We start from the raw sequence: 18,180 nt of genomic DNA on the forward strand, positions 1-18,180 counted from the left end.
TTAATAGTTATCTTTGATAGTATTTTAAATTACACTATAAATTTTTAAATAAATTTTTTAGCTGTAGATGAGCACAATACCTTTTATTTATTTATTTATTTGTTTGTTTGTTTATTTATTTATTTTTATGTGGTGCTGAGAATCGAACCCAGGGCCTCGCATGTGCTAGGCAAGCGCTCTACCACTGAGCCACAACCTCAGCTCCACGCTATAAATTCTTTATATTTTTATATATTAGATGTTTGAATGATTTATTTTAGAAGCAAATACTCTATCTATATAGCTGAGTACTAGCCCGGTTGTTTTTATATAAAAGTAGTGAGCAATAACTTGTTAGGAAGAATTTCCAGAAAGATGATGGTAAATGAAGTAATCAGGCTAAAAAAAATTTCCCCTAACTAAAAAAAGGCTATTACTGATTGAATATACTACTTTGACAGAATGCACATTATTATGCTTGTCCATAATTTATTTATAAGCATATTATGTTCATGTTTGATGGTTTTATTTTCCAAACAGAGGGAAAGATGGCTTTCAATTCAATGCCAGAAATTATCTAAGGGAAAAAGAATTTTAAAAATTTGCTGAAATAGTTGATGTTTTCCCAAATGTTTTTCACACTTTCTTGGCAAGTGAATTTCTGAGGCCAATTGTTGACTTCTGCTCTTCACAGAATAGATTCTAGTAATATAAGGAACCTGTTTATTTGAAAGTAGATAATCAGAAAGCTCATATAAACAGTATGTCCCCCCCCCCACCCCTGACACTCAGCATTTGTCAAAAGCAAATGAATGAGAAAATAAATTAATTACATGGATCTTTATTCCCTCCCTCCCTTCTTCTTTCATTTAAGTTGGGAAAATGATTAGTAGAGATTTGTGTAGTCTATCATGTCTTCTGCAGTAGAGATTGAAATTATTGCAAAATCTGGAAGTGCTTCCATTAGATTTATTCCTTCTCCCACACCCCCCTCTCTCTGTTTCTCTCTCCTTTCCCTCTTCCTCTACTTTTCCTTTTGGTATCCCATTCCTCCTATTTTAGCTGTTTTGGACACTCTCTTTCCTGACCCACCCAAGTTTCTGTTTCTTCATACATGTTTCTCGCTCTTCTAGAAGCATTCTTTTCTCCTTTTCCCTCTATCTTTTCTTTATTCACAGAGCCTCAGTTTAGATTTCTAGCATTTGGACATCATTCCTTGACCTTCTAAGCTATACTAGGTATTCCTTCTCTCTGCTCTGGGATCATATATGCTGATGCCTGTGGTGGCATTATCAGACTACACTGCAAATGTCAGCATCTTTATTTCTCAGGCCATCAATTTCACAAGGGAAAGGACCAGGCTCATCTTGTTTATTGCTGGATCTCCTGATCCCGTGTTTGTATCATCATAGGTATTTCTGCAGTGTTTGGCACATTCTAGGTATTCCTAAATATTTGTTGGGTTGATGGGTAAGAAAATATATCCAATAAGATTCATAAGCATTTTTCTGTATTGTTAAAAATTTTTATGAGTACTATTTTAAATGGGAACAAAGTACTTTATCATATACTATGTAATTTGAAATATATATATATATATATTTTATCTTTGTCTGGTTTCTGACACACACAGTTTCTAAATCCCTTATAAAATTTTCTGTATGATAAGGGTGAGAGGAGCATCTTTTGTTATAGTATTTGTTCTTTTACAAAGTTTCTAAAACCTTCTGGAATTTCCTAACTGGTGGAGTATCTATCATTATTCATAACAAGCCCTTTCCATTACACCTGAATTTATGCAAAAGCAGTTTTTCTGGGGCTAGTCAGACGATTAGTTGATGGGAACCCTCAAACCTACCCATCAGCCTCCAGGAAAAAGGTGGAACTGGAGATCAAACTCTATAAAAACTTCTGGACAACTTGATTTGATGAGCTTCGTAGTTGGTGAGCATATACTCCTTCTGGAAGGGCTGCACACAGAAGCTCCTGTGCTCAGGTCCTTCCTGCCCTTGCTCTATGTACCTCTTTATCTCTGTCCTTTGTAATGAAGTGGCAAAATGTGTTTCCTGTGTTATATAAGCCATCCTAGTAAATTAATCAAACCCATGGAGGAAATTGTGGGATCTCAGAGTTGTAGCCACTATTTCCAGGTAGACAGTTTCAGAATTGAATTGAATTGTGGGATGCCCAACTAGTGTCCACTGGAGAGTTCTTGGTATATGGGGAAACGCCTCTCCCATATGTCTGATCACAGAAATGCTGTGAATGTGTTGAGCAGAGAGGTCATAAATCATAGAGTCATTAAATGTGTGTGACTTTTCCTTTTGGCATATGGATAGCTCATAATTTTTTTCTTTTTTTTAATTAGTTGTTCAAAACATTACAAAGCTCTTGACATATCATATTTCATACATTTGATTCAAGTGGGTTATGAACTCCCATTTTTACCCCATATACAGATTGCAGAATCACATTGGTTACACATCCATGTTTTTACATACTGCCATACTAGTGTCTGTTGTATTCTGCTGCCTTTCCTATCCTCTACTATCCCCCCTCCCCACCCCTTCCCTCCCATCTTCTCTCTCTTCCCCATCTACTGTAATTCATTTCTCTCTCTTGTTTTTTTTCCCTTTCCCCTTACTTCCTCTTATATGTAATTTTGTATAACAATGAGGGTCTCCTTCCATTTCCATGCAATTTCCCTTCTCTCTCCCTTTCCCTCCCACCTCTCGTCCCAGTTTAATGATAATCTTCTTCTCATGCTCTTCCTCCCTGCTCTGTTCTGAGTTGCCCTCCTTATATCAAAGAAGACATTTGGCATTTGTTTTTTAGGGCTTAGCTAGCTTCACTTAGTATAATCTGCTCTAATGCCATCCATTTCCCTGCAAATGCCATGATTTTGTCATTTTTTAGTGTTGAGTAATACACCATTGTGTATAAATGCCACATTTTTTTTTTATCCATTCATTTATTGAAGGGCATCTAGGTTGGTTCCACAGTCTAGCTATTGTGAATTGTGCTGCTATGAACATCGATGTAGCTGTATTCCTATAGTGCACTCTTTTAAGGTCTTTGGGGAATAGTCCAAGAAGGGGAATAGCTGGGTCAAATGGTGGTTCCATTCCCAACTTTCCAAGGAATCTCCATACTGCTTTCCAAATTGGCCACACCAATTTGCAGTCTCACCAGCAATGTACAAGTATATCCTTTTCCCCACATCCTCGCCAGCACTTGTTGTTGTTTGACTTCGTAATGGCTGCCATTCTTACTGGAGTGAGATGGTATCTTAGAGTGGTTTTAATTTGCATTTCTCTGACTGCTAGAGATGGTGAGACAGCTCATAATTTATATAACCATTAACCAATTATTTAACTTTTAGACTATCTAGTTTTTCACTGACATAACAATGTGGTGAACTGATAGCTTTGGATATAAAACTGGGCCTACACCTGTTTCTTCTCCAAAAGGTTGTGCTGGCTTAAACATTCACCAGTACTGAGTGTCTTTCTGCATAGTTTCCTTAGCTTTGATTTTTCTCATTTTTAAATACCCTTAGCAATTTGATCAGTTGAAAGTGGTACAATTCTGTTTTATTTCATCAATGGTGAGCTTGAATATTTTCTCAAGTGGTTATAAATCATTTGAGATTATTTTTTGTGAAGGCAACTAGCAATATTTCTCTAACCAGTGAATATAAAACCAGTTTGAATACTTTTTGTTAGGCATATTCATTAAATGTTTAGACTTTTTATAAGGCAGATTTCTAGTGCAATTGATTGCTCCAAAGTTTGGGTATAATACAATAATTTCAATTTGATCTTCATTAATTTTCAAAATGCTCGCAATTTTAAAAAATCACTAGGGTACTTGTCTAGTATGTGCAAGGCTCTGAGTTCAATCCCCAGTATCATGGGAAAAAAAAATTAAAGATGTGGAGTTAAAGCTTTTTTTTTTTTTTTTTTTTTTTTTGGTGCTGGGGATTGAACCCCAGGGCCTTATGTATGTGAGGCAAGCACTCTATCAGCTGAGCTATATCTCCAGCCCCTGGAGTTAGCTCTTTAAAAAAAAAAGTGTTTAGGGTATACTTTGAATATGTGGCACTGCTTAGAAATGAAAAGTGGCAATTAAAATTTATTGGGGAGGTGGGGGCTGGGGTTGTAGCTCAGCGGCAGAGCGCCTGCCTAGCACATGTGAGGCACTGAGTTCGATCCTCAGCACCATATAAAAATAAATAAAATAAAGATATTATATACATATTAAAAATGTTTTTAAGGGTTAGGGATTGTATAGAAAACTGTCACAGATGCTCAGAAGTCAGCAGTTGTTACTTAGGATGTGGGTAGACTAAACACTAGGTAGGCCTGCAGAGCTCTGCCTCCAGGACAGTGAAACCAGTCTTTCCTGATTGAACATTCTTTTTTTTTTTTTTTAATTGTGTATGGACACAATGCCTTCATTTTATTTTTATGTGATGCTGAGGATCAAACCCAGTGTCTCACATGTACTAGGCAAGCGCTCTACCACTGAGCTAGAACTCCAGCCCCTTGATTAACCATTTTTAACTCAGCTCTCTTTTAATAGCTGGGCTGATAGAAAGACAAACCTAAATTTTGAGACATGAGTTCTAGTCTCAGCTTTGGAATTAGCCTGCTCTGACTATTCAGATTACTTAATTTTTCTCTTTCTCGGTGTTTATATCATTAGAATTTATTATCCAAGGGCCAGAATATTATGAATCCATAACTTTTCTTGCGAACAGCTGGGAATGGGCCTGGAAAGCAATTCATATTTGTTGGGAACTACTTGGGGAAAATAATGGGAAAAATTCCTTTATCAGCTAGATTTTTTTAGGGAAAGTGAATGTCCAAATCCTAGATTATTTTCTAATGAACTCCCAAATCCCAGGTATTTTCTTCTGATATATTAAAACCTGGGCCACTTATAACGTGCCAGAAAACGACATGTTGAGTGCGTTAAAAGAGTGGAGGGAATTTCTTCAAATATATGGATATTTCCCAAATAAGAGATTGTCTAACTGCTTTAATCCAAAGTCACTATTAGACGCTCGACGTTTCCGGCTGTAGGAGACTGGTGGCTGCTGCTGTCCGAACTCCGCACTCCCGTGCTCTGTGTTCGATTCGCTAGGTCTGGCTCAGTGTGCCGAACTCTGCTGGCAGCTGAGAGGGGAAGCCGGGAAGAGGCAAGTTCCTGGTGCAAAGGTTGCTCTGCAGCATAATTTAGGCCTCGGAGGAGCAGTGGTGGTCACGCTCTATAAGATGGGGTTTCCGGAAGCCGCCAGGTAAGTGGCATTCTGCGTTTTGTCATTTGATCCTTCTGACTTTTCACAGTGGACCCATTCCAGGTAAAAGTCCTAATTTTATTGTTTTAGTATTCAGGGAAAAGTAATCTCATCACGTTGATTGCCTTGGCAATGGCTTTTAAACTTCAGCAGCTTTAGGGAAATTTTGATCTAAAGGAGACTGCGAAGCCAAGAGTGCTGAACAGGAGCCCCGGGCGGGCTGCCAGAGCAGGGGTTCAGGCGAATCACTTTTTGGTCTCTTTTCCCACAGGCTTTCTCTCCTGGCCGCCCAGGCTTCTGAGGTGGATAGAGGAAGCCACCCAATCAGTACATGTGGGATTGGAACTTCCCAAATGTGTGTTTTTGAGTCACCAGGCCTTCACTGCTGCTGACATCCTTTGGCCTCTTGCTGACTTTTTCCTTTCCTTCAAACACCTGCTCTCCCCAAGGCTCAGACACCTTCTGCTATCCCTCTAGGTCCCTCAACTTCCTTGTCACCTAAGAAGGGCTCTTTCTTCCAAGAGGAAAAAAGTCCCCCTTCCTTTCAAAGGCCCAGCTTTCCTCTTTGCAAGCTTTTATTTCCCACCACTTTCTGTAACTTTGTTCCAAATATCATGTATACCCTCTTTTGAATCTTTCCATCTTTCTGCTCCCCTTGGCACCTTTCCCTCTATCAGCAAACATAATCTTCCCTATTCTAAAAAATTGATTTTTCTCATTGACATAATTATTCTTTCATGATAAGCCTTTTATATAGAGGCATCTTTGCTACCGTTGTGTGTTGGAATACCTCATAGTCTAGCCTCACTTCTGATGACAGGCAAGGCTGATCTGAATGAAATCAAAGGTCCTTGTTCTTATTTTCCTTCATCATTTTCTCTAACCATACCTTAGCTTTTAGCACTTAATTCCCTTGTTTTCTCCTGAAATTTTTGGTAAATTTTCTAATTATTTATTCATACCTTTTGCTCTACAAAGGGTATGAGACACACAGAATCCCCTATATTCTTACTCTTTACATATTGTTGGATCTCTTCTCTCTATTCTTCCTCTGCCCAGAGTATCATTTCTGTTGTAAAAATTCTTTAAGACCCATTTCAAGCATCATCACCTTTTAAATATTCACAGCTCTTTGTGCCTCTTGGGTCCTATTCCAGTTTGATTTGTAATCTATCTGGTTTCATTAACTATGAAATACTTGAGGCCTAAGAGTGTGACTTCCTTCTCCTGCTCTTAGAGTCTCTCATAGTGAGTAAATGTTTATTGAATTAAATAAAAGTCACTGAATCTTAATGTTTGCTCCTAAATCTGACTCATTGTTCCTGTATTCACTTCGGAAGTCCCTATTATATTTGGAGTTGAAAATCCTTAGTAAAAGGCAAATTAGAAAAAGCTACCATAGTCAGCTTAATTAGTATAGTTCTCTAATTTTCTTAAGAGTAGAAAGTTATGGGCTGTGACAATAGATTCTTTTTTAAATGTGGAATTCTCATAGTTTTTATGAGAAATAAGTGTTCACATAACCCAGGGATGATATTTTTGGGAAAGCAGAAACATGAAAAAAAATTCCAGATGATATACTAATGATTGAAAAGAAATCGGCTGAAGATATTACAGACATTATTTGGTAGTTTTAGTGACAGAATGTAATTTATGCTCAAAGGCAAAATTGGAAAATTCTTAATTTTGGTATTAGAAATACAGTTAAAAATATGGTTATGGTTTAGTTCTTAAACAAAATAATTATAAGCTACTCACTGCACATAATCTGATTTGCATACTCATTTAGCTAACTTTGATGGAGCAACTGCTATGTGCTCAGGTCCCTCAAGTATCATTTTCTAAGTATATGGGGAGGGCAGAACATATTCTTTTCAAAATGCCATAAAAGCTCAGAGGAAGAGATTACTCTGAAGAAGGTAAATTTAAACTTGGATGACTAGGATTGTCCAGCAGAAGGGTAGGGGAAGGGCAGTCCAGGCCTGTACATAAGTAAACAGATTTGAAAGTTTGGCAGGTACTGCTGCATGGGTGGAGGGTAGATTATTTTGTGTGGATCTAGGTAAAGGGATAGAGTCAGTACTGTGTAGCAAACAGAAGCAGTACAACTTGCTTTTATAACACTCAGAGGAGTTTGGAATTTCTCTCATAGAATATGTGTTTTAGAAAAAGATGATGTGATTATTCAGTACAAGAGTCTGGCATTACTTTGAGTTGGATGGAAGAGAGAATAGAGGCCAGGAATGCTTGGGCAGATGGTGCAGTAGCATGGAAAAGAAATGTTTAGTGCTGCAACAGGGGCCCTGAAAATGAAGAGGAGAGTCCCATCACCCCCCAACACTCAAGCTTGGTGAGTGTTCTACTACTAAGCTATACCCCCAGTACTTTAGTACCCCCAGTACTACTAAAGACTGAACCCAAAGCCTTTTATGGCCTAGACAAGTGTTCTACTACTGAGCTACATCTCCAGCCATTTTTATATTTTATTTTTGAGAATAGTCTTGCTAATTTGCTCAGGCTGTGCTCAAACAGGGGATCTTTCCATCTTAGCCCCCCAGTAGCAGGATTACAGGTGTGTGCCACCTCACTTAACTGAGGCCATATTTAAGAGTGATGACAACTGCATTTGATTTGCAATTAAATTTTTAAAAATTAGATCAGTTTTAAATATGATTGGCTTTTGTGTTACATAACACAAAATTCTTTTTATCTAAGTAGGGAACTTTTATGATATCTAAGTAGGGAACTTTTATGATACAGACTTAAGTTTGCATTCTGTACTAGGTTAAATAGAACCTAATTCATTCTAATAGGTTAAATGAAACCTATTTCTAAAACTCAACTTTGTTATGTGTTTCTTTTTTTAAATTTACTTACAGTAAAATTTACCATTTCATCATGTTTCTGCAAGTTTTGACATGCATATGCTGCATAGTCATAACTACCACCATAATCAAGATATAGAACAGTTCCATCACTATCCCCCGCCCCCCCAAATTCCTGTGCACCTCTCTAGCCAGCCTTCCCCACTACCATCTCCCTCCTGGAAACCACTGGTCTGTTTTCTGCTCCTGTCATCTTCCCTAGTTAAATACCATCTGTATGTGATATCTTTTTAGATTTTTTTTTTAATAGACTGGAGGCAGATTTTTTTTTTTAAATAGGCAATATTGATCAGTGGAAAGAGCATATTATTGACTTTCAGTCACACTGCCTGTGTTGGGCATTTCCTCATTTAGAAAATACTGAAGGTATCTATTTTATGGAAACAGAAAACAACTGCCACACATTGTAGTTGTTTTTTCATTTTCCAGTGCTTTTTCCTTTCTTCTTATGTCTCTAGTTCATATCACTGATTAAATGACCAAAAGTGGTTTTAGTAATTAAATTACAGCTATCATCCAGGGACTTGAAGAAAATGAACTTGAATTTTTTGTACAGAAAGGGAAATATACTCAACTTGTTGAAAATAGTGGTTTGGATGAGGAGCACCTCCCACTTATCCTGAAGGGTTTCTTTTTGTCTTCACAGGCTGTATTTCAGTTGTGATGGGACCATTTGCCTTCTCTGAGGTCAAGGGGAGTTGCTGATTGAGAATGAACTTTACTTTGTAGTCCTTAGGCACATTGTAAAACCATCACTAATTAAAACAAACTGATTAGGGTTAACTGTAGATTTTGCAATTGAAATTGAAAATATAGGATTTTTTAATTCTTCTCATGCACTAAGAATAACAGCAACCACTTTTTAAAAATTAAACAACTATTAAGACACAATCCACATGCCACAAAATCATCTATTCTAAGTGTACATTCAGCAATTTAGAGAATAGACAGAATTGTGCACTCAGTGCCATGATCAATTTTAGAAAATTTTCATCACCCCCAAAGAAACTGCATACCCATTATCCATCATTCCCTAGTCCCTTCCTTCTTGCAGTCTCTGGAAACCACTCCTCTACCTTCTGTCTCTGTGGATTTGTCTACCCTGGAAATTTCATATAAATAAGGCAATTTTTGGTCTTTCATTATTGTCTTCTTTCGTTTAATATGATGTTTTTCAAGGTTCATGTATTAGTGCTTTATTCCTTTTTAAGGCCAAATAATATCCTATTTGTATGAGGAGTTCCATTTTTCTACATCCTTTCTCTACCTGTCCTACTCTGTGTGAAGTTGTTTCTTATTGTGATATTGATTTGCATTTCCTAAATAGCTAATGATATTAAGTATCTTTTCATGTGCTTATTAACCATTTGTATATCATCTTTGGAGAAATGGCCCTTTGTAATTTGGGTTGTTTTTAAGTCTTTTTATTGTTGAGTTGATAAAAGTTTTGTTTTGTTTTTACTGGGGAACAAACTGGGGTTCTCTACCACTGAGCTACATTTTAGCACTTTTTTAGTTTTACTTTTGAGACAGGGTCTTGCTCAGTTGCCCAGTTTGGCCTGAACTTTGCAATCCTCTCACCTCAGCCTCCTGAGTAGCTGGAATTATGGGTGTGAACACTGGTCCTGGAGTGAGAGTTCTTAAACAATTCCTTTTTGAGGGTCTGGTATGTGCCAGGCCATACATGCTAGATGTTTCACATTCAGTCTTACTTTTTTCCCTCAGTTTTGGGGACCAAACCCAGGGACTGTATACAAGCTTGGTGGGTGTTCTACCACTAAGCTATACCCCCAGCTGTACATCTTTGTTTAATCCTCATAAAACTCCTTCGTGGTCAGTATTATATACCTGTTTGTAGGTGAGATTGATGTGTTTAGTGTTGCAACAGGGGCCCTGAAAATGAAGAGGAGTCTATCTAAAGAAAGCCTCAAGTGGTAGGAATCAAGGTTCTAACCATCATCTGTCTCAGGGCAGGGTACGTGTTTTGTAGACTATTGGGTTCCCAGTCTTTGACATTGTTTAAATGAAGCCTGTATAGGTCTTACAATGAAATTTTTCAGCAATCTAGATATTCACCAACTAGGATAGTCTGCTGGTTTCTCTTCAGGGTCCTTTCCAACATTTTATTTATTTATTTATTTTAAAAGAGAATGAGAGAGAGAGAAATTTTTTAGTATTTATTTTTCAGTTTTTGGTGGACATAACATCCTTGTTTGTATGTGGTGCTGAGGACTGAACCTCGGCCGCACACATGCCAGGCGAGCACGCTACCGCTTGAGCCACATCCCCAGCCCTTTCCAACATTTTATATACTAGATTTTTTTTTTTTTAAAGAGAGAGTGAGAGAGAGAGGGAGAGAGGGAGAGAGGGAGAGAGAGGGGGAGAGAGAGAGAGAGAGAGAGAGAGAGAGAGAGAGAATTTTTTTAATATTTATTTTTTAGTTCTCGGCGGACACAACATCTTTGTTGGTATGTGGTGCTGAGGATTGAACCCGGGCCGCACACATGCCAGGCGAGCACGCTACCCCTTGAGCCACATCCCCAGCCCCTATATACTAGATTTATTCCAGGAAATTTATAGGTAAACCAAATTTAAATAAAACCAATCAGAATTTAGTTTTGCTAAAAGAACTTTGTGTATAAAGAAACCACATGAGAAGCTGGGTCTAGTGGCTCTATATCTAATCCCAGCACTGAGGAGACTGAAATGGGAGGATCACTTGAGCCTGAGAGCTTGGGGCCATCCTGGATAACATAGTGAGACCCCTGTATCAAAAACCAAACAAAACAATGGAAAGAAATAGTGAGAATAAACTTTTCTGAGTGAGTATATTCTCTTTCTGAATTTCAGTTAATAGCTTCAGTTTCCTTTGAACAGGGCACACATCAAATAAATTGTAAGGAAGGGTTTTCAGAAAATATTGATAGCATACCACATATTAACTTTTTCCTAATCTGGATGAAAAGTTGGTTAATTATCAATTTGATGAGCTTTTCAAAACAAGATCAAGAGATAGTCTGTGACCTTTGGGAACATGTCTGGACTTTACCACATAAATCGCTGTACACTGCTACTAATGTCTTATTTTATTATATTCAGTTAAGATGTAGCAAGTTTGGAGAAATACCTGGTGATGTGGGTAAAGGTTGAAAATTCAACTATTGATTAAATGGAATTGGCTTTTGGAGAAAAACTAATGTTGTCACCTGGCTTTAGATCACACAGACTTTATGTGTTGGGAACTAGTGATGCTTAGTATTTTGTTTGTTGCTGTTGGGTTTTTTTTTTTTTTTAATGTGGCATCTGCTTTTGAGAAGTAGATCTTTAGTAGTGTCTCATAGAAAAGGAGTTTTTTGGGCCAGGTCTTGAAGGGAGAAGCAGAATTTCAGACCCAGAAGCAAAGCCACATGGCCCTGAAGCCTCCCTGCTCTACTGCTTCAGATCCATTCCTGGTTCCTGTTAGTGTGATGCCCCTAGTAGGCTCACTTTTCAACTTGTTAGATTTTTCATAGCCACCCTTTCATTCCCACTCTGCTGACTGCTTTATCTTATTCTTTATTGAGAATGTAGCAATTTTTAAACCCAAACACCCTCATCATTGATCACTAGACTGATAGACCTGTCTGGAATTGTACCTCTCTGATCCTGTTTCTTCCCTTCAGCCTCTTTGGCTTAGATCCTGTCCCCTGTCACCTTAAGATTTCTCTCCTTCCACCTCCTTTCCTCTGGTTTATTATTATCATCAGGTATAGCTCTTCTGATAAGTCAATCTTGAAACCAAACCAAACATTCCTTGAAAATTCTAACATATGCTACATCATAAATAAACCTTTTAGACATTAAGTGATAGACTCTAGTTACATGAAGACAAATGCTGTATGATTTCACTTATATGAGGTACTTATGGGTGGTCACAGTCATAGAGATAGAAAGCTGAATGGTATTTGCCCGGAATAGCAGGGAGTGGGAAATTAAGAAGTTATTACTTAATGGATACAGAGTTTCAGTTTTACAAGATGAAAACAGTTATAGAGATGGATATTGGTGACAGTTGCACAACATTATGAACATATTTAATACCACTGAACTGTGTGGCACACGCCTGTAGTTCCAGCTACTCAGGAAGCTAAGGCAGGAGGATCACAATTTTAAGGCTAGCCTGGGAAAGTTGGTAAGAACCTTATGGTTCTCAACATAAAATTTTGAAAAGGGCTGGGAATGTTGCCTTATCCTTAGCATGCACAAAGTTCTGAATTCCATCCCCAGTACTGGGAGAGGAAAAAAAGAAGAAGAAAAAGAAGAAGGTGGTAAATCTTGTGTTATATATATTTTAACACAGTGAAAAAAATAGAAAAGTTTTTTAGAAGTACATCCAGGAAAAAATATACATTTCTTGAAGAGATTAAAGAGATTAGTCAAAAGATTCTATTTTTTCCCACCTCAAAATAAGAAGATAACCTTCCTTCATTCTGTGTTCCCCTCTAAAGACTATTCCATTTCACTGTTCCCCTAAAAGGAATGTCTCAAAAGAGCCACACTGTCCTGTTTCCTTTCATTTCCCCTCAGTCCACTGTCATTGACCACTACCCTCTGCCACTTGTAGCAGCCTTTGTCAAGGTCATGTGTTACCTTGTTACCAAATCCAGTGGGTACTTAACCTTTGGCAGTGTTTGGCATAGTTTACTCCTCCCCCTGAACTCCTCTCCTCTGGGCTCCTGTGATACCATACTTCCCTGGATTTCTGCTTGAGTCTTCACTGGCTGCTGCCTCCTCCCGTTCTGTCCCAGACTCTAAATAATGGGGTTCTGAAGGGCATTGTCCTGGGCTCTCTTTTTCTATAATTCCCTTATGTTCCATTCCCAGGGATTTAAAGGGTTATGCTGTTTGTTTTTTGTCAGTTTTTTTTTTTTTTTTTTTTTTTTTTTGCTGCTATGACTAAAAGGCCCTGACCAGCATAACTGTAGAAAAGGAAAAGTTTATTTAAGGGCTCATGGTTTCAGAGGTCTCAGTCAATAGAAGATTGGCTCCATCATGGTGGAAGAAATGTGGCAGAGGGAAGCTGCTCATGTGGTGATCTGGAAGCAGAAAGAGAGATCTCTACTTGCCAGATACAAATATATACCCCAAAGCCATGCCCCTAATTCCCATCTCCTCCAGCCACATCCTACTATTTCAGTTACCTCTCAGTTAATCCCTATCAGGGGATTAATTCACTGATTAGGTTAAGACTCTCACAACCCAATCATTTCTCCTCTATGTTTTCTTGCACTGTGTCACATGTGAGCTTTTTGGGGGACACCACATCTAAACCATAACATTGATGATTGCTTCATTTTTGTCTCCAGCTAGATCTCTCATCTGAGCCCCAGACTCTCATCCAACTGCCTTCTGATCTCCCATACTGACTGTACCTGTAACCGAAAGTTGAGCTCTTCTATTCTCTATATTCTTTCATATCTCAGGATATGGCCCTGTTGTCCCCAGTTATGCTCAAACTCCTGAATCTTCCTTGCCCTTTCCTTGTCCCTTTCCATCTCCTTCATCCCCAGCTATGGATTCTACTTTGACTATACTTCTCTCTCTCCATTTCTACTCACCACCTATCAAGACTACTCCAGAACTCATAAAAAGTCTCCTTACCTCATTTTTTGTCCCTTCTCCCCAAATCATTCTGTTCTTTTTTGTAAGAATAGTCACAAACTATTTCTTTTCCTTGTTACCATTTCTGTGGTTTTCCAGATTTCTTGCTTTGGCTTGTCTACATAATCTGGTCTCTGCCTAATTCTCCAATTTCATTTCATGTCATTTTCCCTTACTCATTGGGCTCTAGTGAGGTTGGTCTTATTTTACTTTCTGTTAACATACCAAGCTCTTTTCTCCCTCAGGATCTTGGCAGTTTCTTCTTTGAATAGCTAATTCCCTTTCTTTCTCTAATAGAATAGTAGCTTGAAATCACCTGTTCAGAGAGTCATTTCTTGACTGTCCTACATAAAGTAAGTTTCTCTTTTTCTTTGTATCCAGATACGTGCTATAATTCCCAATCTTTTGGGGGAATATGTGGCTTTTTTTTTCTCCAGCAGAAGAATATAAACTCAGTGAAGACAGGGATTGGATGTGACAGCTTCACCCTAAAATCCCCAGTGTACCTGGCAGTGTACCAGAAGGTCACTAAATGTTTATGAAGTGATAGAGCAAGGGAAAGGAAAAATGAACTGGGAGCCTGTATAGGGAGGAGGTGAAAAGGGGAAAGAAAGAAAGAAAGAAAGAAGGGCTGTTGATGAGTAGCTGCTCTGCTCCTCTCCTTCAGACATTTCCTTCCTGCATTCCAGTCTGCTGCGGTGGTATGTGAGAGGAATTACCTGGCAGTCTAAGCTGCCCTCTTCTTCCTTAGACTGCTGGGATTTGTGTCCATACCTAACCTTGAGGCTCTGAATCAACAGTAGTTATGGCTCTTGTTGTTCACCATGGGCCAAGAACTCTGAGAGGTGATCCCCTTTAATCCTGCAGTCTTTAGCACTTTCCACCTCTTCTCTCCCTCCCACTGTGCACTGCAGTGAATTAGCTTGCTCTAAATCATGTCACTTGTGAGTGGAGGAGGCCCTTGGGTTCAGCCTGTGGCTCTGTAAAGGCTGTGTTCCTTGTGCCACATCAAGCCATATTTCTGTAGTTGTTTCCTAAGTATCAAACAATCCAGTAGACAGATGGTTGTTAAACCCTTGTATTGAAGATTTAAAAAAAACCAAAACAACAACAAAACAATCTCAAATCCAACCTGCTTCCTTCCCACTCTCTTATTTCCCTGTTGTAACTATTATCTTTCACTTGGACTGTTGCAAAAGCTACTTGGTTGATCTCCCTGCCCTCCCACATACTCCCTTACAGTCCATTTTTCAGGTGGCATGTACTCCCTCTATATCCCCTTAACCAGCTTTATTTTCTTCATAGTAACTATATTTTTTTATTTATTTGCTTGCCAATTGTCTCTCTCCACTGCTAATATAAGTTTCTTGGGGGAGCTTCTTTGGTCTACAGTATTTTCAAGCATAATGTCTAGCACCTAATGAGTTGCTCAATATTTGGTGAAAAATTGGGAAAAAGGATTGTTTTATGTGCTTTTTGAAAATTTTAGATAAGAGTTGCAATATCTCTAGGAGTTTTTGACAATTACTTTTGTATAAATGTTGAAAACCCTAGTACCCATGAATTGAAATTGATCCTTTCCCCCAATTCTCATAGGACACATCAGATTGAGGCTGCTCCCACCAGTGCTGCAAGTGATGGATTTAAGGCAGATCTTGTCTTTAAGGAGATCGAGAAGAAGCTTGAAGAGGTGAGATCTGTGTAAAACATTGCCAGGGACTCTGAGGCTGCGAAGTGCACACAGGTTTCATATTGTGGCACAAGTTGAGAATTTATGTCATGTTGTCAAGTATTCAGTATGTTTTAGATTTCTGAGAGTTTAATTAAGGCTTCCTTGTAATTCTAGTAAGAATGTTATTTCAGAAATGTACAGATCTCCAGATGGAGTTAAAGAACTAGAATAAATAAGGTTTAAAATTGTCCCTCAGTCCCTTGTAAGAGAGAGATTTAGTTCTGGACAAAGTTCATGTGTATAAGGGGTTCTCATATATTTTGGTGTAATTTCCTTCTGAATTAAAAAGATTTTATGTAGAATAATTCCAAAGAATAATATTTTAAATAATATTTAAATGAGCCTTTAAATGTACATGATGTCAAAATTCTTTTTTAAAAGGAATCATTTGTATTTGATTTCTCTGTTTTTCTGTACTGGGAGTTGAACATAGGGCCTTGCACATGCTGGGCAAGCACTCTACCACTAAGCTACATCTCTGGCCCTTTTTATTTTGAGACATGATCTTGTAGGTTAACCAGGCAGACCTTGAACTTGTGATCCTCCTGCCTCAGACTCCCAAGTAATTGGCATTACAGGCATGTGCCACCACACACAGATGTCTTTTCAAAGTAATTTTTAACTAATTGTTTTCTTATAAGAAATGATACTAATTTTTCAAAAATTTACATTGTACAGAAATACACACAAAATAATTATTTTTAATATTTATTTTTTAGTTTTAGGTAGATGCAATATCTTTATTTTTATGTGGTGCTGAGAATAGAATCCAGTACCTCACGCATGCTAGGCAAGTGTGCTACCACTTGAGCCATATCCTCAGTCCCCAAAATAAAAATTTAAACCTCCCCAAATTCTACTACTCACAGTTCACTGAAGTGTCAACAATGGTGAATATTCATTCAGACATCTCTCTCTACATAAACTTAAAATTTTATATAATGAGGATCATACAATATATGTTGGGTTTTTAAATTATACCATATATGCAGATATTTTTGTACAATAATTCTTGATAATAATCATACAGAAGCAACCTAACAGGAAGATTATTCTCCTTTGATAGAATTAGATATTTATTTCATTGTTTCAAACTTAGAAATATCTGGGATTTCATTATTGATTTCTTGAGACCATGCAAGGTACAGTTACAGCCACTATCACAATTCAAATTACACATCTGATGTGGAGTTCAAAGTGGACTGAAGTAAATAAGAGGATTCAAAACTTTTAAGCTGTGTATTTCAGTCCAGTTAGAGCCACAGGGAAGCAAACACTGTGTGTGTTTCGTAATCTTTACTGCTGGGCACAGCATCTAAGGTGATTACACTGTGGGTGGGAGGCAGCTGTGTCTTGTGAAAGGGCCTAATATTTCCAGGATCTTCTTAATGATCAGCAGCCTTCCTGAGATGGATCAGGGCCAGGCTGATAGCTCCAAGAGAGTGCCACTGATCCAGAAGCTGTAGGAGGTTCACATGGTCATCTTGTGAGGTTGTATCTGCATGGGGCTACCTGTTGTTTTATAGTCTGCTGTTTTCTCTTGCTGTTTCTTGGCCATCAATATAAAAATCTTTACCATCCTTTTCAGTACATAGTATGTGTTGCACATATGTATCATAATTTATTTAACAAGCTTCCTATGATTAATATCAGATTTGTGTTTAAATTTTGAAAGTAAAACACTACTACAATGAATTTCCTTTTGCACTTGTCTTTAGGTACTTATTGCAGGATCAACTTAGTTTAATAATTAAAGGACAGAATTGTTGGATAGTTAGATAAATACATTTCTCATTTTAATAGTTTGTGAAAGTCCCCACCAGAAGGAGGGTATTGGTTGGTGGACTTCCTAACAGTTCAGGAGAGTAACTTCTTTCTTCATACCTTCTCTGATACTGTGTTGGTTGCTTCAAAAAAAAAAAAAATCTTTGACAACCTAGTAGGGAAAAAAATCTCATAATTGTGTTTTGAATTTCTTTAACTGTCCACTGTAAAATGAAGATGGACTCTAATGAGGGTTCAGCTTGATTTTTCTTCTTTTTCTTTTTTTTAACTGCAGTCTGTTTGAAAAATCAAATAAAAGGATTAGAGATCATCTAGGATAAGGTCTGAGGTATGACCATAGATCAATCATTGAATACTCCATTATTGAGATTAACAAAGCAGTGCTGTTTTTATTTTGCGGTATGCTTTTAGCTTTGCAAATGTATGCCTCTTGCTCCCATTTTAATTCCTTTCTCTTCCATGAACTCACCCCCACAGACCTTGTCCCCTTGTTTCTTTTCTCCTTCCCACGATTGTCAGTTTCCTCAGTATTTGCAGCACTAAAAAGTGAAAGTCTTGGAATCTTTTGTCAATTCATGCATTTTCTGCATTAGCAAAGGCTGCTTGGTAAGAGATTTTATTTCCACTTTTGTCTTTGTTAGCAATACTCCATTGCCCTTCTTTGAATTTGTCTTAATTTTTTGTCCCTATTGAGTTTACAACAGGACCCTACTCCATGACCTTTTGCCTACTCAGAAAGAAGTACTTTTCTTCCCATAAGGAGGCAGTTAGAACTTTCTTAGTACTAATGATCTCCAGTTTCACAACTGTGTTTTCTTTTTCCCTTTAACTCTGTCCTTCTGTTTCATTTCCTTAAA

The 18,180-nt window shown here is 37.8% G+C and overlaps 1 protein-coding gene across 3 annotated transcripts in view; it reads left to right on the forward strand.

Moving 5' to 3' along the window:
- Positions 1 to 18,180, forward strand: part of Scp2 (sterol carrier protein 2) — a 105,504-nt gene that overhangs the window by 68,707 nt on the left and 18,617 nt on the right. For 2 of the 3 annotated variants that reach the window (XM_077791270.1, XM_077791271.1), the window contains exons 12-13: positions 5,128 to 5,281; positions 15,403 to 15,496. In XM_077791270.1, the coding sequence (XP_077647396.1) occupies positions 5,128 to 5,281; positions 15,403 to 15,496 (248 nt within the window). Of the gene's footprint in view, positions 1 to 5,127; positions 5,282 to 8,812; positions 8,897 to 15,402; positions 15,497 to 18,180 lie in introns of those variants that run through there. The other variant, XM_077791272.1, reaches the window with a different exon arrangement.

This window comes from Urocitellus parryii, chromosome 11 (genome assembly GCF_045843805.1).
Source record: "Urocitellus parryii isolate mUroPar1 chromosome 11, mUroPar1.hap1, whole genome shotgun sequence".
NCBI lineage: Eukaryota > Metazoa > Chordata > Mammalia > Rodentia > Sciuridae > Urocitellus > Urocitellus parryii.